General features: G+C 65.3%; 1 protein-coding gene across 1 annotated transcript; it reads right to left on the minus strand.

The window, feature by feature from the left end:
* Positions 1–812: 812 nt before the first annotated feature.
* On the minus strand, positions 813–26,455 carry ECEL1 (endothelin converting enzyme like 1). Its single transcript, XM_048864902.2, has 18 exons — positions 26,317–26,455; positions 23,804–24,706; positions 14,699–14,767; positions 13,073–13,183; positions 12,178–12,270; positions 11,720–11,844; positions 10,126–10,348; positions 9,679–9,777; positions 9,059–9,133; positions 7,190–7,293; positions 6,340–6,398; positions 5,659–5,710; positions 5,064–5,131; positions 4,503–4,627; positions 3,919–3,984; positions 3,425–3,520; positions 2,839–2,915; positions 813–2,015 (listed from the first exon to the last, which is right to left on the minus strand). Exons 2-18 carry the CDS (start codon positions 24,557–24,559, stop codon positions 1,916–1,918), a joined length of 2,298 nt encoding a protein of 765 aa, XP_048720859.1. The 5' UTR covers positions 24,560–24,706; positions 26,317–26,455; the 3' UTR covers positions 813–1,915.
* Positions 26,456–26,855: the final 400 nt, after the last annotated feature.

Here is a 26,855-nt window from a genome sequence, read left to right on the forward strand (position 1 = left end):
TTTCTGAGTGGAAGAAACGGGGGAGGGAGGGGAGCACTGCAGGGGGTGCACTGTGTGTGGAGGGCGGAGGGACTCTAGGCAGCTTCTGGGGGGGACTCCAGGGGGCGCTGTGGGGGGCAATGGACTCCAACGGGTGCTGTGAGGGGGCTGTAAGCTCCAAGGGGTGCTGGGGGGCCACAGGCGGATAGACTCCAGGGGGCACGCTGTGTGTCATAGGGGCAGTGGACTCCAGGGGGTGCTCTGTGGCGGGGGGATGGACTCTAAGGGTCGCTGTGGGGGAGGGATGGACTCCAGGGGGCGCTCTGTGTGTGTGGTGGACTCCAGGGGGCGCTGTGTGGCGGGGGGGCGGTGGACTCTAGAGGGCGCTGGGTGGAGGGGGAACGGCTCCCTTGGGTGCTGTGTGTCGGGGGGATGAGCTCCAAGGGCACTGTGCAGGGGGGCGGATGGACTCCAGGGGGTGCTGTGGTGGGGGGATGGGCTCCAGGGGGCGTGTTCTGTGCGTGCATGGGCGAGAGACTGCAGACGGCCGTGTGGGGAGGGGGGGTGGCCTCCAGACGGCTGTGTGGGGGGGGTGAATGGACTCCCGGGGGCACTGGGGGAGAGGTTCCAGCAGGCGCTCTTTGCTGGAGGGGGGTGACTCCGGGGAGGTATGCTCCCGAAGGCACTGGGGGTGTGTTGGGGGGACACACCCGAGGCTGGTGCGTGAACACTTCCCCCTCCCCAGCCACCGCAGCAGTGGGGCTGTGTGCAGCCGGAGCTGCAGACTGGGGTGGCCCCCCCCTCGCCCCGGCTGCCCTGCACCGAGCCACACGTACAGCGCCGGCTTTATTGACCATACCGAGCAGCGACACATACAGCGAGGTCTGTACAAGAGGCACCGAGCCCGTGGGCGGCGTGGCTCCCCCTCCTGGCTGTGGCCGTCCTGCCTGATGTCCCAAGGGCGCCTCCTGGTGCTGCCGTCCGGCACTGCACTGGGGTGAGGCGCCGAACTGCCACGGGGCCCCCAGCTGAGTCAATGCCCAGGAGTGCAGGTGGCAGGGGGTGGAGCCAGCTCTTCGCCCGCAGCCCATCCACTGCCACCCTGGGCGCGAGCATGGGACCGCAGCTGTTTGCATGGTGCTGGGGGGGGCACTGGCAGCTGGCGCTGTTCAGGGCTGCGGATGGGCAGGGGGATTTCTCACCCACCTGTCCTCCTGGAGCCCCCCCAGCCCAGCCCTACAACTTCCCTGTGGCGCGAGCACATGGGGGCCTGGCAGGTTGCTTCCCTGCGGGCCTAGGCTTAGGCCTCTGTGCCCGGCTCTGAGCCCACGTCGCCCTGGATGGAAGCTATAGGGCTGGGTGAATGGGGCATGGGCTGCAGCCCCCGCGTTCTGCCCTGGGACGGGCACCGCTTGCTTCCATATGTGGGATCTTCCAGCCGGTTTGAGAAATGGCCCCACAGTAGCTTTTGGCCTGTCCCCTGCCTCCCCCAATTCTGGTCCCTCCCGCTGTCCCTCGATGGTGTTTTGGGGATCCCCTCCGGCTGCGCCGCTGGCAGGCTCACTGGGCCGGCTCCTGGCTCGGCGATGGGGAGCCAGAGGAGGGGGGGCTGGCTCCAAGGCCCAGGGGGGTGGTGGTGGCAGGACACACCCAGCCAGAAGTGGACCCAATCTGTAGTTTCCCTGCTGCCTGTCGCATCGGCCCCCGAGGAACTGGCCAAAGGAGCCTTCGCCACCTTGTCTCCAGCTCTGTCCGGCATCTGTCCCTGCGAGCCCCGGCCCTGCAGAGGAGCCCGGAGGGTCTCCCCGGTGCCTGGCTGGTGGGCAGGTGGATGGCAGAGAGAAGCAGCAGCCCCTGCAAACAGCGGGATCAGACGGACGGCTCAGCACACGCAAGGCAAAGGGCAGCGAAAGGCATGGCCACGGGGCGCCGGTGCTCACCACACGGAGCACTTGTGAGCTGGGTTCATCGGCGAGTTCTTGGGGCAATGGAAGACCCGGCCGAACTCCTCAAACTGGGAGACGCTGCCCAGCACCCTGTGGAGTGGAGAGAGGGCTCAGGAAAGGGTGGCTGGCAGCCCAACGAGGGCAGCGCTGCACCTGGCACAGTAATGCAGCCACCTCTGAAGCAAGAGGAGGCAGCTGTTAGCAGCGCTGTCCTGTAGGACGGGGAGAACTGCCCAGCGGGGAGTGGGCAGTGCCAGGGTTAACCCCTTGTCCCTGGCATATGCACAATGGGGAGGGGCCGCTGGCTCTGACTGGGCCGGTGGCCATGGAGGGGCAGCAAGGGCAAGGGGCTGGCAAGAGGAACCAGTCCAGTAGGTTCTCTGGGCTGCCAGTCTAGGGCACACTCAGGTCCTACCCCCATTACAGCCTTGTGCTGCCCCCTGCTGGCCTGGCCTGTGCTCCAGCCGGGGACCCCACTCCAAGCCTCTGGCCTTGGCTCACCAATCTTGGGTGCTTTCAGCCTGACCTGCCGCTGCCCCTTCCTGCCCCATAACCCTGTGGGCTCAGGGTGGCGCAGCCCCAGGGCAGGAGCAGCCAGGCTGGCCTGAGAGGCCCCAGCACATGCGTCCCTCCCCTCCCAGTCTGCCCAGTGCAAGGACTGGTTTAACCCTTTCTTTCCCTTACTGGGGCAGGGCACCCGCTGCCCTCCCTCCCACCAGCCCCTGGCTCCAGGCCTGTGCACCCTGCGCCCCCTGCTGGCAATTTGAGCTCCAAGTGGAGCTGGGCCCTGCCCCGAGGAGCGACCAGCCAAACCCACGTGCAGCAGCTGGGGGTCCCGAGGCAGAGGGCAGAGCAGAGGGACTCGCCGCACCTCCTAGTGGCCACACCCAGCAGGTGCAGTGGCCCCAGATACCTGTACTGTTCCGGGGCGTGCTTGTCGGTCAGCACCTGCAGGTAGATGGACTGCAAGCGCCTCTTGATGCACCAGTTCTGCGGATGGGAGAGAAGCCACGGTGAGCGCCACAGCTGGGGTCGGGGGAGCCGGGGGAGAGCCATGGCTGAAGGGTTGGGGGGTCCGGATGAGCACCACAGCTGGGGGGAGCTGGGGTGAGAAGGGACCTGCCCCCCAGCAGCAGAGTGGAGACTAGCAGGGGCCAGGCCAGCAAGGCAGCCAGGGGCTCCGAACGACCAGCCAGGGTCTCCCAGCGGGATCTTTGGGACAGGAGGCAGCCAGGGTGGGGCACGCGGAGCAGGTGGAGGTGAAACAAGTTGGGTGGGTCCCAGCCTTGCCTCGGGGAGCTTTGTCCCCATCTAACCCCCCCACTCCGCTCTGCAGTATGGCCCCCCTGGGTCATTTCTGCTCAGGGTGCCAGGGGGCTGTGGGTCGGGCAGAGCTGGGGGTGGGGGTGGGGAGCCCAGGGCTGGCAGGGCGGAGGCAGCGTGGCGGCGGCTCTGGGCCCCTCGCCGTGCACTACCGCCCCCTGGTGGCGGCGTGTTACCTGGGCGAAGGCGATGAAGAAGAGCTGGTCGTGGGTGTATTTCAGGCGGTGCAGGGGGTGCTCCGGCCCGTGCTCCCGCACCCACTTCTGATAGGCCTGCAAAACACAGGCCCGATCAGCGCGGGGGGCATCCCACCCCCAGCCGCCCCACCCTGTCCCCAGGCGCTCGCAGGCTGGGCCCATGCAGTGTGGGGCAATGGGTCTGGCTGGGGGTGGCAGGAGGGTCTCGGCTTCTCCCAGCTGAGGCAGAGGGGCAGCTGGTGGCTACGGAGCTCCCAGGGGGTGGGGGCGCTGTGCTCTGCTCACAAGCCCCGGCGTGGGTGGGTGTGGGGTCCCCTAGAGTAATGCCAGCATAGCCTCCTCCCAGCCAGCTGCTGCCCCACTGGTCTCTCCCCCCTCCCCCGGCTGTTCTCCAGTTGCTGCCCTGCAGGTCTCCCCAGCCATTCTCCATGAGCTGGGGGAGGGGGGTGCTAGGGGTGCCCTCTGTCACTTACATAGTAAGCCAGTTTGAGCCCCCCCATGTCGGCGATGTTCTCCCCCAGCGTGTGCTTCCCGTTCACCTGTGGAGAGAGGAGCAGGGGCTCATACGGACCTGGCCGGGTGTACCCCCAGCCCTCCAGCACACCACCTCAAACTGGGGGCCCATCCCAGCCCCTGCCCCACCAGCCCATCTCTCCGGGAGACCAGCCTGAGGGGATCAGCACCGGGCGCTGGCTGAGGGAGGGGGCGCCTGGGGGGGCTGCATCGCCTGGAGCCAGCACCCTCCCCCTCATGACGTAGATACTAGAGAGTAAGATGAACTGCCCCTTCCAGAAACAACCCAGAGCCCCTGCTCTCCCCAGCCGCCCCCCGCCGGGCTCTGGCTGCTGCGGTCTGTGTCTCACTATGCTGTTCACAGCAGAGCCCTTCTGACCCCATGTGCTGCGGGGGAGCAATCTGGGGCAAGCCCCAGGCCCAGGTGAATGCCCCCCAGAAGTGAGGGGCACCCCAGGGCCAGGCCTGGCCCCCCTAGCAGGGAGGGGCACCCTGGACGCAGGCCAGCCCCTCTCCCCCGGCAGCAAGGGGCGCTCGGGCTCACCCGCTGGTTGTAGACGGTGAAGTTGTCGTACAGGTTGACGATGCACTGGGCCTTCTTCAGGAACTTGCTGTAGGAGGCCTCTGTCCACCAGTGCACCAGGTTCCCGTGCCGATCGTACTGGCCCCCTGCGGGCACATGGTGAGGGTGGAACGGGCTCGGGCTCATGGGGCAGAGCTGGGATTGGAACCCTGTCCCCAGCTGTAAGCACCCCTCCCCGGCTGGTTCTGCCCCACCCTGCCCCAGCCCCACAACGACTGAGGGCCACACAGGGAGCTGTTTGCCAGGCCCCGGTAGTGAGTGCACTGTCAGCCGAGGGCCAGGCTCTGCTCCTGGACCAGCCAGAGGGAGGCGCCGCTCCAGAAGAGCCAGGCTGCCCAGGGCTTATCCCATGCGGCTGCCACCTGGCCCTTTGCATCACCTTCACCCTTGGGGTCCTGAGCCCCATCCCCATGCAGCCACGGGGCGTCCCCAGAGAACAGGTGCCACGCCTCGGGGCAGGCACTCGTGGGGTCCCAGCTCTGGCCTGGAGCAGCAGAAACAGGGCAGGGGGAGGGGGCTCACCCCAGTCGTCGTAGCCGTGGGTCAGCTCGTGCCCAATGATGGTGCCGATTCCACCGTAGTTCAGAGACCTTTTGGCAGGAGGGGACAAGACACGACCCCATCAGCAATGGGAGGGTCTGAGCACCCCCTACAGCACAGCCTGATCAGCTGAGGCCTCCCCCGCTTCACAGTGCCCCATCAGCAATGGGGCAGGGGGAGTCTGAGCACCTCCCCCCCCACCCAGGACACTGCCCCATCAGCAATGGGGGAGGAGTCTGAGGACCTCCCCCACACCCAGACGCCCCGTCAGCAGCGAATGGGCAGATAGCAAGGGAGAGGCTGACAGGAGCCCACCCACGGGAGGGGCGCTGACCTCCTGGGTGTCTGTGGCCCAAGGGGCGGTTCTGGGTGCGCCCAGCCCAGCAGGGACAGTTCTGAGCTACCCCCGCAGGGTTTGGCTGCAGAGAGCCCTGCTCGCTGCTTCACCCCAGGGCTGGGATCCTCCACAGGCACAAGGGGCGCCATGGTCCAACCATGGGCCCCCCAATCCCCTGCTCCCCTTGCGCTGGCTGGAGGGGGGGGCAGTGTGGAGGTACCTGCACAGCTCTGTACTCACTGCGGGAACTCAGGGTCGTACAGCGTGGGCTGGAGGATCCCGGCGGGGAACACTGTGGGGAGAGGAGGGAGTGTTATGGGGAGGGGGCCCCTCCCACTGCCCTCTCACCCCGAGCAGGGCAGGATCCCAGCGAGGGGACCCTGCCTGGGCCAGGCACACAGGGCTCCTACTGAGACCCAAACTCACCCTCCCAGCTCTGGACAAATACACCGTGGCGTGGGTCAGCCCCCAGCTCTCTGGGATGAGGGAGACTCCCTGAGGCAGCCATGCTCTGTCTCTCCTCCCCTGCCCAGTTCTGCCAATTCCCCTCAATCCTGACCCGCAGCCCCCTGCTATCCTGGCCCTGCCCCCACCTCCCCAGCTCTGCTGATGCCCCTCAATCCCGACCTGCAGCCCCCTGCTATTCTGGCCCTGCCCCCACCTCCCCAGCTCTGCCAATGCCCCCTAATCCCGATCTGCAGCCCCCTGCTATCCTAGCCCTGCCCCTACCTCCGCTGATTCCCCTCACTTTCAACCCGCAGGCCTCCCCCACCCCCCATTACTATTTCAGTCCCAGTCGCACCCCAGCTTGGCTGCTGTACCACCCCCTGGCCCTCCCCAGTCTGGGTGCCCCCCGCAATGATCAGAGCAGACACGTTCAGAAGCCCCGGGAATGCTGGCTATCAGCTATGGGGGCCATACCCATCTGGTTCTTGTTGGGCAGATAGTAGGCGTTCAGGGCCTGTGGGGGCAGCAGCCACCTGCAAGGAGACAGCCAAGACACCGAGATCAGCACCCGGGCTGCGAGGGCCAGGTGCCCCTGCAACTCCCCCTGCCCCAGCACACAGGGGAGTCTGAGGGGTGAGCTGGGAGAGGACAGAGTGCTGGGAGGGGCAGCCTCCGACCCCTAATACCCACAGGATGGTGCCAGGCTAGGCTCTAGCCTGGCCTCCCTCCCCCTGGGCACAGGCCCCCATGCTCAGAGGGGCCAGGCTGGCCAGTCCAGGTCAGCTGCCTGTGACAGCTCTGGGGGCCACGTGCCGCTGGATCTGGGTGGGGTCAGCACCCCCTCGATCAGCCAGTCTGACAGGCAGTCTCGGCCCCTGAACCCCCCACCTCAGCCCAGATGCCCTGGTAGGTGGGCACAAGTTGTGAGGCATTTGCCTGTCTGTGCGCACACTGACCACTAGGGGCCGGCACACCCCTCGGGGAAATGCCTTGATTTCCAGGGAGAGGAGCAGTGTGGCGGCTGGACCCCAGCAGCAACCCCTGTCCGGACAAGGGGCCTCCTGGCTACAGGGAGCAGAGCCTCCTGCAACAGCCAGCGTGGAGCACGCCATTGTCTCTTGGCGAGCCGGGGCTTGAACCAGCGCTGGCAGCCTGGGGCTGGCCACACTCGGAGTCCCGCCTGTCACAGATGGATCCCTAAAGACCCGCGGCCGACTCTGCTCTCACAGCAGGGGGTCCACAGAACCGGTACCCCCTTCTTCCCCTGCCCAATCCCCTCTGGAGGGGCAAAGCGCAGGCCCCAGCCGGGGCGACGGACACCTACGCAGACTTGTCCACCTCCTGCCGGATCTTCTTCACCGACAGCTTGATGCTGAACTTGATGCTGTTGAGGATGTTCTTGAAATACGTCTTCTCATGGACTTCGAACTGTGGCGGGGGACACAGCCCAGGTCAGGAGGGAAAGGGCCGGGGGCTTCTCCCTGGGACTCCCCTTCTCAGCCAGCCCCCCTGCCACAAGAGGGGAGCAGGAGCCGGAGTTGGGATGTCCCGTCCCGTCCCCTCCAGCAGGCTCCCAGCCCCCGCGCTCGGCTGTAGCCCCGAGGCTCCCTGGTCTGCATGCAGGCTCATCCCCATCCCCCGGGCAGGGACCTAGGATGGATGGAGGGTCCCGTACACACTGAGCACATGCAAGAGTGTCTCCCTCTGGGGCCGGCGCCTGGGAGCGCACCCTGCTGACAGAGCGGGTGCCCCCGCATGCCCAGGTAGCCATGGAAAGCGCTGTTGTGGGGGTGGGAACAGCGTGAGGGTGGAGGTGTCTCAGCCAGAGCCAGGGGAACTCAGGGAGCAAAAGACTTTGGGAGGGTCCTGAGCCCCACGACTTGCCGATTGCACTCCCCAGCGAGACACCTGCCGCAGACTGACAGAGCAGCAGCTCCTGCTGGCCAGGGAGTCCGGGCAGGGCTAGGGGACAGGGCCATGGCAGGCCAAGGGCCACTGGCTAGAGCAGGAGAAAGGGAGGGGTACTGCTGGATCTCTCCCAGCCTGAGTGTGCAGGTAGTCCCTGTGACGTTATGAGTGTAATATAATATCTCATTGAAAGGTGACACAGGGCCAGAAAGAGTTAATTAACTCACAGACTGAGGTGACCCATGGCCGAACTGTAAAGACTTGTTAGGAAGAGATGGAAATGAACAGAGCTTTGAAATGCAAGCCTGCATTGTTAGAGATAGAAGGGTAGGTGTTTGCTCAGGGCTTGTGAGGTAAGCAAACAAGTCTTGTCTATTGCTATGGCTTTGATTCAAAGATCAAAAAAGGAATATTAACATTTAGGAAAACACTTGAGTGAAATAGTCAATATGTCTCTTTGAAGGTTGGGGTAACCTACATGTGAACTACAGTATTTAATGGATAAATTACACTGTGCTAATTGCCATGATGTTTAGGAGAAGGAAAATTAAGCCTATTGTTTTCTCAGGCCAAAAGGCTGCTGGAAATGTATAAAAACCCTGGGACACGATCCTTCTTCATCTCTGCTCTGCTTTGGGTTTCAAGAGGGGGAAACCCTGAGCCATAAGGATTGAGATCCCCAGTCACTGACTGGAGTCACTCTGAATATGGACATTGGACTATAACCTCTGGACTATTTCTAAAAGGACTTTGGGCAACTACAAGCTCATCTCTGCTCTGTATCTGGACCTCAAGAAATTGAACTCAAACCTGTCTGTGTATTGATCTTTCAACCAACTCTCTCTCTTTTCTTTTTTAATAAATTTTAGTTTAGTTAATAAGAATTGGCTATAAGTGTGTATTTTGGGTAAGATCTAAGTTATCATTTGACCTGGGTCTGGGGCTTGGTCCTTTGGGGTCAGGAGAACGTTTTTCTTTTACTGGGGTGTTGGTTTTCATAACCAGTGATCTCCATAACAAGTGGCACTGGTGGTGATACTGGGAAACTGGAGTGTCTAAGGGAATTGCTTGTGTGACTTGTGATTAGCGAGTGGGGTAAACCCGAAGTCTTCTCTGTTTGGCTGGTTTGGTTTGCCTTGGTGTGCAAAGGAACCCCAGCCTTGGGCTGTAACTGCCCTGCTCTAAGCAATTTGGCCTGAATTGGTACTCTCAGTTTTGTGTCCTGCCAGAGGCAGCATCGTTGCAGTCCCTCTAGGGGTGCAACGCAGGCCCCTCGCACACTCGCCTCGTACTCCTTATCGATGGCGTCCGGTTTCAGCAGGAAGTCCGGGTACCCGATCATCACCATCATGTACTGAAGCTGCAAGGAGAGCACACGCCCAGGTCTGAGCCTGCTCTGATCTCCCGGGGGCTGATGGGTTTGTGTCTGAGCACAGCACCGCCCCTTGCTCGATGCAATGACAGACTGCGGCGTTGCTGCTCTTAGCTCTCTGGGCAGAGGCCCCTGTGCTGGAAGGGGCAGGCGGTGAGTCCTAGCCCCAATTCTGCATGCAGGCGCTGGCCTGTGGCTGCAGCAGCCGGATGGCAGCACCACCCGTGCGGAGGTGGCTGGCCAGGTCTGTATGCGTGGCTCACCCTGTGGACGGGCCCAGCCAGCCCAGAGCAGGGCTGCTCTCTGCGTGGGTGCGGGGCCTTCATGGGCTGGCTGCCAGACAGCAGAGTTTCCTTCTCCTGGCTGGAGAAATCCACTTGCCCAACGTTGGGACTGACGAGGCTACCTGTGGCCCAGGCAGTTCAGAGCCCCCCTCGCCGTCTGAGCTCCATCCCCCATCCCCCCGGGAGTGCCCCAAGCCGTGGATGTTGCGATTGGCTGGCCAGGCTAGGCTCCGCCTCTTGGTGCCTCACCTTGGCTCTAGCCGCTCGTTTGGTCTCTTTATCCATCCAGTCAAGCTCGTCCAGCCGCTGATCCAGGGTGTGCTTGATGTCCTCCACCAGCTGCTGCACCTGCTCGGCGCAACCGCGCCCGGGTCACAGCGTTACCAGGGTTCCTCGTAACACACTCCCATGGCACTGGGCCCAGGGTGGGTACAAACCTCCCCTAGAGAGCTGCTTCCTCCATCACTGCCACGCCCACAAATGGCTTAAGCCACGCCCAGTGGTTGCCGGGTAACAGGGCCGGGCCCTGAGCGCGCCTCCAACCACTGGGCATTTGGCCTGAAGATGCGCCGCTCCTGTCTTGTGTTTCACTGGCCAGGGGGGTGGTCACTGGTGGGATTCCCCGCCTCCCTCCAGCCCGGATGGATCCGGGGCGGGGCGGGGGGAGATTCGCAGCCCACCCCTGGCTGTGCCTACCTTGGCCTTGCTGGAGGAGGAGAAGTGCTCCTCCACGAAGAGGGCCCCCAAGGCCATGCCGAAGTGCTTGTTGGCCTGGCTCAGGCACATCTTGTCCAGCTCCAGCTGCTTCTCAGTGCCCTCCATCTCCCGGGAGAGCTCGTGGATGGCGTCGCGGAAGGGCGTGGAGAGATGCTCGCTCAGCACCACCACAATGCGCCACAGCATGTAGTTGTGAAGGATCCTGGGAGGGGGAGACATAGGGACCGGCCAGGGGCTGGGAGGGGGAGCGTGTTTTATACCCCTGGGGGTCTGAGCCTCTCCCTCCTCTGCCTCAGGGGCTGCGGGATGGGGTGGGGAGCAGGGGGGGGAGAATGGGGAGCAGGGATGCCAGGAAGCATCCCCCTGCCTTAAGTGATGGTGGAAGCGGTGGCATTCCCAAACCCTAGTTGCAGGGAGTTCCCTGGGCTCTGCCAGCACCCCCGGCTGGCCAGTGTGCTCAGAGACCGGGGGGGGGTCTAGGAGGAGTTCGCTGCCAGCTCTGGGCTGCCGGGGATGCCCAGCCAGGACATCTGAGCTGCAGTTTTAGGGAATATCCCATGAAAGCCCAGACATCGGCTGGCTTGGCACCCTGCACGCCGCTGAATTGCCTGTGTAATGAATTGGTTTAGCTGGATGATTTGTAATGCATTTGATTAGCTCTGAAATGCTATATTTCACTCGCTGGGGGCGCGGCCGGGAATGGGGATCCCTAGGGGTGGGGGGTGCAGGAGAGAGCTGGCGGGGGGCCCTCTGGGTGGCCATGGGGTGTTTGTGTGTGTGCTGAGGGGGATTCCGGGGCGTGTGCTTGGCTTGTAGCCGGGTATGCCTGGGAGGGGAGAGCCCAGACATGGTGGGGGGAGGGCAGGGAAGGGGAAGCTCACCCTGCTTTTGGCCATGCTGGGGAGGGGGGGGCTATGGGATGAGGCAGTGCAGCTCTGTGAGCCTGGCAGGGATGGGGGGTTGTATGCTATGGTCTCCCGCACCCCAGCAGGCAGCTGCAGCAGCCCATTGGCATTCAGGAGACAGGCGAGTCCCGGCAGATCAATGGCCATTAGTGAGATGTCCTGTCTGTACCGAAAGGGCCCCTAGCCCATGGAGCGGATCAAAGGCAGCGGATGCAGGGGATTCAGCTGACGATGAGCCGCGCCCATGAATCCCCACCGCAGAAATCCCTGGCCAGGCCTCTTCGACCCTGAGCCAGGCCCATCAAGGTTTCCTCCTCCCCGCCACCTTGTTGGGAAGCCTGAGCAGGGGACGGGGCTTCTCCAGGGGGCACCTGGGATCTGCCCCTCTACCAGTTTCCAATCCCATCTGTGTGCCCGAGTGAGGGGCCCGGAGATGCCTGGAGTGCCGGAGTGGCACTGGAGCTGGGCAGTGGCTGTGGGAGCAGGGCAGGGTGGGGCTCCCTCCGCCCTCCCACCCCACTCTGACCCCAGGGTGTGACCAGCATGCCCCAGAGCCCCACTGTCCCCACAGAGCCCTGCTACCCAGCCGTGTGTCGGGAGCATGTGGGACGAGGCATCTGGTAGAGCCCTGCACCCTGGCAGTGCCCGCTGTGCCCCGCTGGCCGTACCTGCTGGGCGTGCTGTGGATGAGCTCCGACACCTTCTGCATGTAGTCCGTGGCCAGCAGCACCACCTCCTCCTCCTCGGAGAAGTTATCGTGGAAGATCCGATCCAGCAGGCGCTTCCACTTGAGCTGGGGGGTGGGGGAGAGGGCGCTATGACCAGAGGGGCCTCGCCTTCTCCAGAGCCCCCCCACGCTCTGCGGCTGGCCCAGGCCCTGACTCCACGCCCCACGGCCAGCGATCCAGCCTGGGCTTGCCCCACCACAGTGACCTAACACAGCCCACGTCTGGGTGCCCCTCTGCAGTCTCTGAACTGGTACGGATGGTAGTGCCCTCCAGAATGGACTTGGGGGGCAGCCCTCCTGGGGGAGAAGAAGAGCCATGAAGGCATTTATCTGGGCACCTGTGAACAGAGGGGCTTCAGCTGTGCTGCCCCTCCCCCGGTGCCCCGGCAGGGTACTCACGGTGGGGGTGATGAGCTGCAGCTCCCTCAGCGACACCTTGTTGTACATGGTGCTGATGTCCCGGCGCAGGTCGTCATACTCGGAGACCGTGATCTGGGCAGGAGAGACGCATCAGGGCCGCGCTTTGCCTGCGCCACCAGGCTGGGGGGTGCCACGGGGCCAGCCACGGGCAGGGAGTCTAGGGCTAAGCATTCACTCTCGCCAGCCTCACTGCTCCCCTGACCCCCCAAAGGCCTGGGGCCCCTCACTCTTTCCCCAGCCACATGGTGGTGGGAGGCGGATGCCACCCTGGAGCGCTCATGGCTGCTCCCCGCTATCCTGCAGGGTCCCCTCTCCCAGCACCCTGGGGCGGGTGCAACCCAGTCAGGCTTTGCTGCTCTTTGATTTCCCTTCCGCAGCTCGGCGGCTCCCCAGTGCAGGAGGCTCCTCAGCCTGGCTGTACCCAGCCCCAGGGCAGTGCCAGGGTGTGGGGACAGGCAGCGACCAAGCTGTGGGGGCTCGGCAGGCCAAGGGGCTGCCGCTTTGGGAATGAAACCGCTTCCTGAAACAGGGACTCACCAGTCAGCCCCAAGCTCCAGGCACCAGGCCCCCAGCATGTCCCCTCCCTGCCCAGGGACCCCAGTGGGGACGTACCCCACTCACACACTGTGCGCTGGGCTGCGACCTGCTCCCTTGAGAGGCCGGAGGCTGGGCAAGCGGTGCTCAATGCCAGCATGGGGTCGAGCCCTTGGGCCCCGGCTGGGCCCCCACCTTCCCCACATGGCTGTAGGGGGTTAGTTCCTTGCAAGCTGGGGGCCACTTGTGCCCAAAGAGCCCCCCTCCTGTGCCCCGTGTGACACCCCCTGGAGCCCCGCGGGGGCGGCCAGGCCAGCGGGTGGGGCTGGGAAGGACTCACGTTGGCCAGTCTCTGCTCCAGCTGCAGAATCTCCTCCGCCTTCTGCGCGACATGCTCCGCTCCCAGCAGGCCCAGCAGCCGCTCCATGAACAGGCGGTACGCCGCCAGGATCTGGGGGCGAGGCGAGGAGTCAGCCCCTGCGGGGGGTGCAGCGCCATCCTGGGGCGGGGGGGCTCGGACCCAGGGGGATCAAGGGTCACGCCTGACTGGGGGTAGGGGGAGAGGGCCGAGTGTGGGGCAGGCCCGGTGGGGGGGCTGAGGGAGGGGGAGCACACCTGACTGGGGGGAGGGGGAGAAGGCCGAGAGGCGGGTCAGGCCCAGTGGGGAGGATGTTAAGGGGGGTGTCAGGCCTTGCTGGGGGCGGGGTGAGGGCTGAGGTAAGGGGGGGCAGGCCAGGTCGAGTGGGGAGGAGGCTAAGGGGGGGTCAGGCCTGGCTGGGGGGGCACAAGGGCTGAGTGGGGGTGAGGGCTGAGGGGACAGGCCTGACCAGGGGGAGTGGGAGAGGGCCAAGATGGGGCAGGCCCAGTGGTGGGCTGAGGGAGGGGGCGCATGCCTGACCGGGGGGAGCCGGAGAATGCCGAGAGGGGGGCAGGCCCAGTGAGGGGCTGAGGGAGGGGGAGAGGGCCGAGAGGGGGGCAGGCCCAGTGGGGAGGAGGCTAAGGGGGGTCAGGCCTGGCTCAGGGGGGAGGACTGAGGGAGGGGGGGGCAGGGGACACAGCCCTGGCCAAGGCGGGGAGGGAGGAGAGGAGGGGGGAGGCCCCGCATGGGGTGGGGGGGTCAGCCCCCCCCCCCCCCCTCTAGCGACGTTTGGTGACGGGATTTCAGCCTGTCTGCTCCAGAAGCTCCAAGCCCCCTAGAGCTCCTGAACCCTCTGATTGGCTGCCTGCCCTCCTAGCCCGCCTCCTGGGGCTGAGCCACCAATCAGCTGCTGTGGGCAGAGCTCCCTCCCCGCCCCTCTGCATCCCCAGCTAGTGTCACGGGAGGGCGGAGCTAAAGAGCCCCGCCCCCTCGCCACCCCCTGCAGGCCGCAAGGACAGGACAGCGCCTGCCCCGGCCAAGGGGTGAAGGGCCAGGAGGAGCCGAGATGCGGGGTGTGGGGGGCTGGGGGCAGAATTAGCGGTCAGGCAGGTGGGGCGAGAGCTCCTGCTGCAGGGGCTCGAGTCACTTCCCCCACCCTCCCCCCATCTCCCTGCAAACACCCCCCACACCTGCACCCCACACACCCCTCAGCCCCACACCTCCCCCCTACACACACACACACAAACCCTCCACACTCCTCCCCTCCACACACAACCCCCACCACCCCCACACAGGACGGGCTGGGGGAGAGCACACAGACACACACACGATGGGCAGGGGGAGATCACACATGAAACAACAGCCCGACAAACACAACACTTGACCTTTTGTTTAAAAATCTCTCCTAATCGTTGGGGCCAGTCTGGTGTCTTCTGGGGTCAGACTCATGATTTCTGGTGGTTGGTGACACTGCGGCTGCACCAGCCCCTCCTCACCCCCACCCAGCTTAGCCGCCTCACGGGGCAGGTGGGTGCAGCTGGTGCTGGGCAGGGGCTGCTCCTCTCTGACCCACCCCCTTCCCCCCCGGGTGATGTCAGCCCCCCTCACCTTCTCGCTCTCCTCGTCCTGCCCCAGGTACAGGGTTCGCTCAGGCAGCGTCAGCCCGTCCTGGTCAATCTGCAACAGAACAGAGGAGCCGTGTTTGTGCCCGGCCTGGGCACCCTGAGCCCCCGCCTCCCCGGTCCGAGGGCGGTCTGGGGTCCCCTCCCCTCCCTGGCTAACGGAGGAGCAGGGAGAGGTGGGGGCTCAGCCTGTGCGGGGGCCCTTTGTGCCGCCAGGGTCTGTCTGCGAAGGGGGCGGGCGGCTGTGCTTTGTCTGGGGCTCGGGCAGGAGGAAGGCCCGGCGGCCAGGGCAGAGTTAATGTGGGGAGGGGCTCCCCTGGGTGTACTCTGGGGCCCTGTGGCGTGGCTGGCTCCAGTCTAACCCCCCATCACGCCCCAGTCTGGGTAGGGCCAGTGGGGCTCTCTCTGAGCCACACCCCTGTGCTCAGCCCTCCCGCTCCCAGGTGGGTCCTTCCCCGATCAACTCACCCTGCCAGGAGGGCCAGACTGTACCAGGTCTTCCACCTCAAAGTGCCGCATGGCTGGGCTGGAGGGTACTGAGCACTGCTCCACCAGCCTAGCCACAGACCGGCCCACCGAGCAACCCTACGATAACAGACCGGCCCTCTGAGCAACCCTACGATAACGTACCGGCCCTCTGAGCAACCCTACGATAACGCACCGGCCCACCGAGCAACCCTATGATAACAGACCAGCCCTCTGAGCAACCCTACGATAACAGACCGGCCCTCCGAGCAACCCTACGAAAACGGACCGGCCCTCCGAGCACCCCTACGATAACAGACCGGCCCTCTGAGCAACCCTACGATAACGGACCGGCCCTCCGAGCAACCCTACGATAACGGACCGGCCCTCCGAGCACCCCTACGATAACGGACCGGCCCTCCGAGCAACCCTACGATAACAGACCGGCCCTCTGAGCAACCCTACGATAACGTACCGGCCCACCGAGCAACCTTACTTTAACGGACCGGCCCTCCGAGCAACCTTACTTTAACGGACCGGCCCTCTGAGCAACCCTATGATAACAGACCGGCCCTCTGAGCAACCCTACGATAACAGACCGGCCCTCTGAGCAACCCTATGATAACGGACCGGCCCTTTGAGCAACCACACGATAACGGACCGGCCTTGCGAGTAACCCAAGATAACGGACCGGCCCTCTGAGCATTCCTCCAATAACAGATCAACCCCTCTGTGACGAAGTGGGACTGTTCTTACTGTTTCCTCTGAATACTGTAGGGGTGCCTCAGTTTCCCCTATGCATTTCTTAAGTCTCTAGGTGGTGGGATAAGGGGGTGTAATTGTTGCAGAGCAAAGGGCCAGGGTACATAAATGGCCGACACCCTGTCTCCTGGCAATGGATGGCCTGGGCCCTTCCCCCCTGCAAGGTGAGAGCTAAAGGGGTTGGAGAACAAAGAAATCTGGTGACCTCCTGGCCTGGGAAAGGGACAAAGCCCAGAGGAGGAGGGGCTGGAGGGTGAGTCAGTTGGGGGCTGGCTGGGGACATGGAGTGAAGTGCAGACGTGGTTGTCTGGCTCCCTGCCCCCCAAAATGGACCCAGCTGAGGGGTCCTGTTCTCTGTGTTAGACCATGTTCCAGTCGTCTAATAAACCTCTGTTTTACTGGCTGGCTGAGAGTCACGTCTGACTGCGGAGTTGGGGGGCAGGACCCTTTGGCTTCCCCAAGACCCTGCCTGGGCGGACTGGCTGTGGGAAGCGCACGGAGGGGCAGAGGATGCTGAATGCTCCGAGGTCAGACCCAGGAAGGTGGAAGCCGTGTGAACTGTGTGTCCTGCAGACAGGCTGCTCCCAGAGAGGAGACTTCCCCAGAGTCCTGCCTGGCTGCGTAGGGAGCAACTCCAGAGCATCGCCCGGGGACTCCGTGACACCCCCCTCTTCCCTCCAAGCAACCCTACAATAACAGGCCAGCCCTTTGGAGCACCGTTTGCAGCCCAGTTACAACTAATCAACGCTATGATAACAAAGGAGCACTTGCCCGCGCCCGCGGTGCTCCAGGCACCCTCAACACAGCGCGCTTGGGGCTGAATAAACCCAGCTCTGAACAGTACGTCCCAAACCTCCCAAGGGTCCGTTATCCGCAACCCGTCACGCTCCAGCTGAGCCGCCAGCCCCTTTAACCCCCTCCACCCCGAGCCCCAGCCAGTCCCCGACCCCCAGCCGACCCCTTTTGTGATCCTGCTGCCCCCTCAACAGTCCCCCCCCCCCCCCCCCGGTGCCCGCCATATCGGGAGCCTTCCCCGGGCTGGCTCCGAGCTCCCGTCCCCGCCTTCCTGCCAGCCCTTTGTCCCAGCAATGCATGATTTCCCCCCTCCCTGATAAACACCCAGAATTTAATTTCCCGGCAGAACCCTTTGTGCTAATGACTCAGTGGGTGAAACTGTCCCCGGGAGGGGCCCATGCCTGGGAGCGCGGGCCAGGCCCGCCCCGTGGGGCGCCCCCCAGCCCAGCCCTGCTGCCCACCGCCCGCCCGCTGGCCATTTTCCAAAAGAGAGTCTCTCCCGGGAAGAAGCAATCAGCTAATGGCGCTGCCCTCCTGCCATCAATCGCAGGGACAAGCAGCTGCACTGAAAAAATTAATCTATCCCATTGGGTCGGCCCGACCCTTCTAACCGCGCCGGGCTGGGGAGGGGGCTGCCTCAGCGGGGATGCCGGGGAGGGGGGCTTTCTGGAGCTGCTGGGTCTCGGCTCACCACCCCTAAAGCCGCAGGTTCAACCCTGCATGGGGCTGGCTGCTGTGCTGCCCCCTGTCGGCCTAGGCAGTTAGTGCACGTCAATGGGGAGTTTGGATGAGTCCCTGGCACTTTTCGAGTGCGCAGGGGTTTCCCCCGCATCCCCAGTCGCAGCTTGCCTGCCTTTTCTTTTGTGCTGTGTGTTGGCTGCTGCCATCCTCCTCCCCAGAGGTGGCTGCATTACCCTGGGGTCGCCAAGGGCACTGGGGAAGCGTATGACACTGAGAAATGCCCTCCAGCGCTCTGTCCCCCGGCCTGGTTCGCCCTAACCCCTCCCCTCTGGGCTCTCCAGGCTGGGGAACAGACGGAGCATGTTGCTCTTCCTGAATCATTTGGTGGGGGGATTCATGGCGGGGGTGCAGGTAAATCTCTCCCAGTAGCCTCATGGGCAGGGCACTGGGCTGGGACTCAGGAGACCTGGCTTCTGTTCCCAGCTGTCACCGCCCTTCTTGGGCCAGTTACGTCCCCTTCTGTGCCTCAGTTTCCCCTCCCACCTTCTGTCCTGTTTAGATTGTGAGCTCAGTGGGGCAGGCGCGGTCCCTCACTCCCTGTGTGCCTCTGTGCAGTGCCCAGCCTGACAGGGCCTTGATTTCTGGGTGTTTCCGTAACAGTGAGGACACATCTATCTCAGCGCTGTTCCGCCCCACCCCCCCGGCCCATTTCTCGACCCCACCGCAGCACAGAGCCTGAGCAGCCATCCCTCGTGGGCTGCCCGCCCTGGGGCTGGGCTCTCCCCACCCAGGGCATGTGCAGAGACCCCTGGGCCAAGCTCCACCCCTTGGCTGCAGAGAGCTCCCCCCAGAGCCAGGTGTGCCACACGGACTGAGGCTACCTCGCCCAGCAACGCCCTCCCCCCCCCGGCCTGGCCCTTTAAACCCTCCCATCCCCTGGGGAGTGGGGGGGGATACCCCAGGGCGCTCAGACACGCTGCCAGCCTGCAGCGGGGAGCAAAGGGCCGGTGCCCACAGGAGCGGCATGAGGGAGGGGTACATACGAGTGGGTAAGGCCTCCTCGAGCGCGAGGGAAGGGGAACGGCCAGCACCGGCTAGCTGTTAATTACCCACCCGCTGGTGAGATCAGAGCCCCCCCCCCCCCCCCACACACACGGCGGAGCTGGGCCGACAGCCCCAACAGCGCCCCCTGGTGCTGGGGCCAGTGGGGTCCTTTACCTGCTGTGCCGGCTGTGGCCACTAGAGGGCACCATGCTCCTTTTCGCACCACTACAGCTCCTCAGAGCCCTTGGGCTCAGCCCCCCCCGCCCCCACTGTAACCCCAATGGGGGAGCAGCCTGTGCTCTCCCGGAGCCCCCCCACCCCCGCCCTGCACTCCTGGCAAAGCCTGCCCTGGCTGGAGCCTCTAGAGGAAGCTCAGTGCCCAGCAGGGGGCAGGGCTCTCTGATGCACTGGGGGGTCGGTGGGTGGGCTCAGCCGGGCGTTAGAGGTGCAGGCCTCGTTCTGCCTCTCCTGGGCCTGTCGTTCCCGTCCTGGGGGGAGCCGCACGAGGCTGCTCAGCTGCTTCCCCGCACCTCGTGGGCCCGCAGAGCCAGGCTGTGGGTGGGCAGGGCCCTGGGCTCACCACTGCCCCCCACCCGAGGCACCAGGGCAGCCTCTCTGCAGCCGACGGGAGGCACCAGGAAGCTGTGGTCTGAGCCCCCAGGCACTGCGGGGGCTCTGTTCGGTGCAAGCTCCAGGGACGGGACCGGCCCCTGCCCCGAGGTCCCTCCTCTCCACTGACCCCAGCCCCAGCCATAAACTCCCCAGACCAGGCCGCGGCCCCTGGAGCCAGAGCACGCAGACCTGAAAAGGACACACGTGTGGAAACAGGCCCACGCATCCACTTCCCCAGCACGCACGTACACACCCGCACGCACACAGCACCCATGCAGCCACACTCCCCCGTGCACACTCTGCCCCAGTGCACACACGCTCTCACACTCTCCCCAGTGTGCGCTCGCACAGACATCCACCCCCCCAGCAGGCGTGTGCGCACACACTCCCCCCAGCACCCACATGCCCCCCCGTGTGCACGCTCGCACGCACACCCCAGCGTCCGCACTCACACATTCCCAGAGTTGCACACCCACCCACTCCTGCGCCCACGCACCCTCCCCCATAATGTGCACAATGCTCTCCCAGTGTGTCTGCACACTCACAGCCCCTGTGCACACACGCCCGCACCCCCACCCTCTCGCACCGGGCACACACACACCGTGGGGGAGCACACCCCCAGCACACGCACACAGACGCTCTCCCAGCACGTACGTGCACGCAGCCTCTCTCCTCTGTGTGCACGGCTCTGCCGACTGCCTGGAAAATTGCCTGCCACGCTGCTTTGCTAAACACTGCAATTGTGCGGAGGGAAATTGCCTTTCCAAAGGTCCCCTCCTGTCGAAGTCACATTAATTTGGGTATAAAAGCCGCTTCTCCGTCGGCGTGGCGCCCGGCATTGCTATGCAAATAAAAGGCCGGGTGCCGAGGACGGCATCCCACGAGCCCCGGCTGTGTCCTTGCCAGTTCGTTTTCCAAGGTAATTCGACAAGAACCAGGAGGCTGGGAGCCGGCGGCCCAGCAGGCCTGGAACCGCCCTGCCTGCGTGGCCGGCTCCGCCGACTCTGACCACAGCGGGGAACCCATGTCCAGGGGAATAGAACCCCCCGTGTATTAAACAACCCCCCAGCAGTGCAGGCCCCAGCCCCTGGCCACTACTCGGGGCCCAGTGCTGGGAATGAGCTCCGGAGGCGGGCAGGGGATGGCCGCACAGACGGGGGTGCAATCCGCTGCCAGGGCCCCGCCGACTCTATTTGCTCTCTACATTTCGGAGCCACTGATTAACGCGGGCAAATGCCTTCCTAACCGGGGCTCGGGAGGGGGAGAGGCTAGGAAAGCAGGTGGGGAGCACAGGGCATGCCTTCCCCTCCACACAGCTCTGCCAATGCCCCTCACGCCTGACCCGCAGCCCCCTGATATCCCAACCCTGCCCCCACAGCTCTGCCGTTGCCCCTCAATCCCAACCCTCAGCCCCCTGATATCCCAGCCCTGGGCTCCTACCCCAGATCACCCTTTGCCCCTAATGATTCTGCGCGTTGCACGGAGCTGCCCATCTCCCCCTCCTTCCTGGGCAATGCTCCATGTCCTGGTCCCCTCTTCCCATGCCAAGGAGCCTGCTTCCCTGCTTGTCAATTTCTCCCTGCTCCCCCATTTCTTGGGTACCAGCTGCCTGTTTCGCAAGCAACCCAGCAGGGCCGGGCCGGGTTCTGACCCCATTTACACCAATTCAGTGTGTTCCTTCCAGAGTCAAGTGAGACCAGTAGGGGGAGCCAAAGACCAAGACATTGCCCGGTAGGGCTGAGTGTGTGTCTGCACTGCCCTCTGCTGGGTGGAACTGGAACTGTCTGTCTGTGTGTCAAAGGCCCTATGCTGACTCCTGTCTCTGGGGAGCTGTGAAGCTCTAGGTAACCCCAGTTGTGTTCCAATACACCCACAGCTCCTGTTCAGTGCAGCAGAACTGGGGCTTTCCCCTCCCATCTGACCAGGGCCCTGTGAGCCGTGGTGCATTGAGTCATTTTGCTTCCTGTGCCTGTAAATGTCTTAGTGCTGGGCTTGTGTGCTGGGGCAGAGGCCCTTTGGAGGTCAGCCTCACTATGAGACACCCACACTGCACTCTTCCCCCGGGGGGGGGGGGTTACCAAGGGCTGTGGAACAATTTACCAGGGGTCGTGGTGCATTCTCCGTCGCTGGCAATTTTTAAATCCAGATGGGATGTTCCTCTCGAATATGGGCTCTAGGAATTGTTCTGGGACAGTTCTCTGGCCTGCGCTTTGCGGGGGAAGGGATCAGATGAGACGATCACAATGGTCCCTTCTGGCCTTGGAATCTATGAGACTTTACTTTGGTTCTTTCTTGGTTCATTGTTTTCCCTTGATGGAAAAGCCAAATTGGTTGGAGCTGAAAAACTGGAGCTGGTTCTTGTATATGGGGGCCTGAGCCCCCCGCCCCAGGGCTCTGTGTGGGTATTGGCAGAGCAATGCCAGCACGGGGCACTCACAGGGCCCATCTTGTGGCATGCAGGTGACATCCCTTGACACTGCAAGGGAGAGGGACTCAGGGAGGTGGATACTCATGACACATGGGCTCTGCCCCAAGGGGAGGGAGGCACCTTGGGCAGCATCTCCTGGTTGATTGCCCGGTGCCTCTGGCACACAGGCCTGATCTGTGTGTTGATTTGCTGGCATGAAGGCTCCTGCTGGGGTGGTCCCCATAGGCCACCCCCACCTGCAGCCTGTGGGGCATGGCCCAGGGTGTCGGGGGCTGGGGAAGAGGTCGAGCAGCTTGGCTGGGAAGGAGACCATGGGACAATCAATGACACTAACCTGAGTCTGGGATGGGAGCCTCTGATCTTTGAATAGAGCTCCAGCACGGCTGCCTGACCAGAAGGGGGACCAGGACCAGAAAGCCTGGGCTAGCAGGGGGCTGCAGGTTGGGAGTGAGGGGCTCCGGCAGAGCTGGATATGGGGAGCCCAGGGCTGGTACCAGGGGGCTGCGGGTTGGGAGTGAGGGGCACTGGCAGAGCTGGGTGTGGGGAGCCCAGGGCTGGGCTAGCAGGGGGCTGCAGGTTGGGAGTGAGGGGCTCCGGCAGAGCTGGGTGTGGGGAGCCCAGGGCTGGGCTAGCAGGGGCTGTGGGTTGGGAGTGAGGGGCACCGGCAGAGTTGGGTGTGGGGAGCCCAGGGCTGGGCTAGCAGGGGGCTGCGGGTCGGGAGTGAGGGTCTCCGGCAGAGCTGGGTGTGGGGAGCCCAGGGCTGGGCTAGCAGGGGACTGCGGGTTGGGAGTGAGGGGCTCCGGCAGAGTTGGGTGTGGGGAGCACAGGGCTGGCACCAGGGGGCTGTGGGTTGGGAGTGAGGGGCTCTGGCAGAGCTGGGTGTGGGGAGCACAGGGCTGGCACCAGGGGGCTGTGGGTTGGGAGTGAGGGGCTCCGGCAGAGTTGGGTGTGGGGAGCACAGGGCTGGCACCAGGGGGCTGTGGGTTGGGAGTGAGGGGCTCTGGCAGAGCTGGGTGTGGGGAGCACAGGGCTGGCACCAGGGGGCTGTGGGTTGGGAGTGAGGGGCTCTGGCAGAGCTGGGTGTGGAGAGCCCAGGGCTGGGATAGCAGGGGGCTGCGGGTTGGGAGTGAGGGTCTCGACAGAGCTGGGTGTGGGGAGCCCAGGGCTGGGCTAGCAGCGGGCTGTGGGTTGGGAGTGAGGGGCTCTGGCAGAGCTGGGTGTGGGGAGCCCAGGGCTGGGATAGCAGGGAGCTGCAGGTCGGGAGTGAGGGGCTCCGGCAGAGCTGTGGCGGAGGCTGTCATGCCACCTGCCTGGATGACCTCTGGCTTTGCTGAGCCCCCTCGGCCCCTCGCGCTCTCATAGCGATCGGGGCTGGGCAGCGAACAGCACACCGCGAATGGTGCAGCCAGGCTGGCTGTTTCCGCAGCTCGGCGTGGAGGGTGATTGGAGCCGCTAGCTGGCAGGCTCTGGTCTGGCGCGGGCGTTTGCAGCCGTATATTATTAGCACAGGGCTGCAGCCATGGGGGAATGGCCTTGTGCGAGCTCCTCTCCCCTGGGAGCTGATGGCAGGAGGGCAGCACGCGCCACACCCAGAGATCTGCTTTGTTAGGGGATGCGTTGCCCATAGCAACAGTGCCATGCAGCAGGAGCACTCACCCCACCCACATAGGGACCCCACGGCACACTCCAGGCATAGGCACCCCTCATCCCCTGCTGAAATGCAGCCCGCTCTGGGGTGGGACCCTCCACCACCATAACGCCACACAGCCCAGGCTGGGACAGGAAGGAGACTCCTGTGTCCGGCTGAGTGTGGTGGGGCAGGGGATTTCAGACAGGCAGGATCTAATTACAGGACTCCCGGGATCTATACAGCACTGCAGGGCTAATGCCTCCCAGGGGCAGGGCCCCTGGGTCTTTGAGGAACACACGTGAGCAGCCCTGACTCGGAATGGAGAGCGCCCCCTAGTGAGTTACACACTCTGGTCTCTGCATCCAGCACCCCCTAGCACCACACTGGGGCACGGGGGGCAGTCCTGGCTGTGAGGGGACAGTGCCCCCTGCTGGGCCACCCGTCCAGCGCCCTGCAGCCCAGTGCCCCCTTGCGCCTCGCTGGGGCCAGCCGCTGTGTTGCAACGCCCCAAGGAGAGTCACCCAACCTGCTGTGGCCTTCCTTCGAGGTCTCCCATTCAAGAACAGACCGGCCAGAGCTCAAGTGACCTTAGCCGGAGGCGTCCTGGCTGCAGCTGTCCTGAGATGCCCGGCGGGTGTGCCCCGGGCCTGGCGCCCCCAGCGGGGCTCACTCACCCGGATGACGTAGCGGGAGGAGTTCTTGTCGTCCAGGTTGACCGTGAGGGAGAAGAGCGCGGCCGCGCTGTAGACGCCCTGGGTCTTGTAAAGTAGCTCGTTGAAGTCCGAGCGGGCTTGCCGCCCCGTGGCCGGCCCGTCCCAGCCGCCGCAGTCCGCGATCACCTCCAGCAGGGGCCGCGGCCCCAGGCGGTCGATCTCGCCCATGTCGAGGCAGGAGCGGAAGAACTCCTTCACCTTCCTCTCGGCCGAGGCCCGGGAGCCCCTGCGGACGGGCTGCCGGAGCAGCTGCCGGAGCTTCTCCTCATTCTGCTCGCCGATGGTGGCGATGATGCCGTAGTGGAGCTTGTCCTCGGGGATGCTGTGCCGGTGGAGCCAGCTGCCGCAGGCGAAGGAGTAGAAGTCATTGCAGGGGTCGATGGTGGGGTCAATGTTGCTGGCGATGAAGAGGGAGGCCTTGAGGAAGGCCTTCTTCTCCTGGCAGTCCTCCCGGCAATGGGCGGCGCGCTCCATGGCCAGGTACTTGAGCAGCAGCACGCAGCCCTGGATGACGCACAGGCCCGCCGCGAAGACCAGCCCCGAGAGCAGGCAGATCTCACGCCGGCTCCAGCGCGGCAGCCCCCGGCGCGGCTTCTTGGCCCCGGCCCCGAGCTGGAGGCTGAAGCCGTTGGGCAGGGTGCCGCTGTTGTACTTGCTGGCACACTTCACCTCCTGGAACTCGTCGTAGTGGGCCGTCAGCGAGTAGGTCTTCTCCATGCTGCCGGGCCGGGGGGCCGGCGCCGCGGCCCTGCTCCGGGCGGAGGTGCTCAGGGCAGACAGCGAGGGGGAGAGCTCATGTCTCGGGCCCCAGGGAGCGGACCCAGAGCCCCGGCTCTTCCCGCAGCCCCTGCCGAACAGCCGTCCCTGGGGGGAGGGGAGAGTCTGTCAACTGGGGAGGGCCCCCGCCCCTCCCCCGCTCATAGCGAGTCTGAGCACGACTCGGCCTCGCCCGGCTTTCGGCATCTTGCCAACAGGGTGCCTGGTCTCTCCTCCTGCTCCCCCACCCCCATCTGACCCTCGGGTCAGGGTCGTCCCCTGTATGGCGGGGCCTTGGCTTGGGTCTGGCTCTTTTATCCAGCCGGAGAGCCAGGGCTTCTCCGTCTGAGCCAGGTCTCCCCCTTCCCAGCCCTCCCCCCTGCCCTGGCCCTGGCCACCGGGCCCTGGCGGCAGGCAGGATGTGGCCCCAAAGGAGGTGAAGCCCCGGGTCACTGTGCAGGAGGAAGCAGGAGCTGTAAAGGGACTTTGAAAGGGGAGCAAGTCCCCTGCCCGTCGAGCCTCGACACCCCCTGCCTCTGGGGCCGTCCCGGCTCCGAACGGACGGGGCGTCCCCAGCAGCTCTGCCGGGGTCTCGTCCATCCAGGGGGGAAGTGCCCAGGCTGGGCCCTGTCGCGGGGCCTGACCAAAGTGCTGCTGTGGGCCAGGGGACCCAGGGAGCCAAGGGGGCAGGCGGATTCCCCACGGGGAGGGGACACCAGGTGGACCCCAGCCCGGTCAGCTCTGGAGCTGGGGACAAGGCTCAACTTGTCCCCCTCTTGTGTGTGTGTGTGGGGGGGGGGGCGGCTTGGCTGAAGCGGGGGGGGGCGGCAGGCGGGGGAGGCTGTTGGGGGGGTCTCAGCACAGACTGGTCAGAGACCCCCAATTCCAGACGCTCCGTCGCCTCCTCGCAGCGCTCCCCAGGGAACAATGAGCGGGCGGGTGGCCCGGCTCCCAGCCCTGCCTGCGGGGCCCGGAGCTCCCCTGGCCCGGCCCTTCGGGCCCAGACCCCCGCCCCCGCGGCCGCTGCCCCCCAGGGAGGGGGCCCGCCCGCCCCGTAGCGCCCGGGCGCGGCGGGCCGAGGGGAAGCGGAGTCTCGCCCCCGCCCGCGAACTTCCCTCGCCCGGCGCTGTTGCGCCGGGGAACGGAGCCGGCGCCGGGAAGTTGAACTTGCAGCCGGTGAATTCGCCCGGAGCGCGGCGGCTGCAGCTCTCCGGCGCCCGGCCCTGGGGGGGGGGACCCTCTAACGCCCGGCCGGGGGCGGGGGCATCGGGACCCTGTAACGCCCGCCCGGGGGGGGGGGGGACCCTCCAGCGCCCGGCCCGGGGGGGGGGGGGCGGACGGGACCCTGTAACCGTCGCCCGTGGGGGGACGGAGACCCTCGAGCGCCCGGCCCGGGGGGGGGCAGCGGGACCATGTAACGCCCAGCCGGGGGGAGACGGGACCCTCCAGCGCCCGGCCCGGGGGGGGGGGGGGCGGACGGGACCCTGTAACCGTCGCCCGGGGGGGGGACGGAGACCCTCGAGCGCCCGGCCCGGGGGGGGGCAGCGGGACCATGTAACGCCCAGCCGGGGGGAGACGGGACCCTCCAGCGCCCGGCCCGGGGGGGGGGACGGCAGCGGGACCCTGTAACGCCCGGCCGGGGGGTGGGGCACGGGACCCTCGATCCCCGGGCGGCCGGACCCTGGCGCGGGCAGGCAGGGGCAAGGCGCGGCGCTTACCGGGGGCTGGAGGCAGCGGCAGCCAGGGATGCTCTGGGCGAGCGGCTCTCGGCTGCCTTGGGAGCGGGCAGCTCCCCCCGCCCCGCACGGTACCTGTCCGCGCCTGTGCTCAGAGCGCGGCTGCTGCAGCTGGGGCCGGGCGGGGGGACTCGCCTCCAAGCCTCGCCCAGCATCATCCGGCCTCCCCCGCGGCTGGCCAGGGGGGCAGCGGTCTGTCCGCGGGCACATGGGCCGGGCCGTGGCTCCTGGCCTCACCCCCCACGGCTTGGAAGTGAGCTATGGGGCAGCCTGGCCAGCTGGCAGGGGGGTGGGCACTGCTGGGGCATGGGGGGAGGCTCAGGATTCCCCCGGTGATGGGGGCCCTGTGTCTCCCCCCCCCCAGGCTGGCAGCTGCCTGGGAAAGCACCTAGAGCCACCGGGAAGCTGGCATCTCCCAGGTGGGCACTAGGTGGGTTTGACGGGCACTGGTGGGGGCTGGGGCCCTGCATTGGTACCGTCCTTTTCTGGGCTGCAGTGACGGGGGGCTTGTGGGGAAGTCA

Source organism: Caretta caretta, chromosome 9, assembly GCF_965140235.1.
Source record: "Caretta caretta isolate rCarCar2 chromosome 9, rCarCar1.hap1, whole genome shotgun sequence".
Lineage (NCBI taxonomy): Eukaryota > Metazoa > Chordata > Testudines > Cheloniidae > Caretta > Caretta caretta.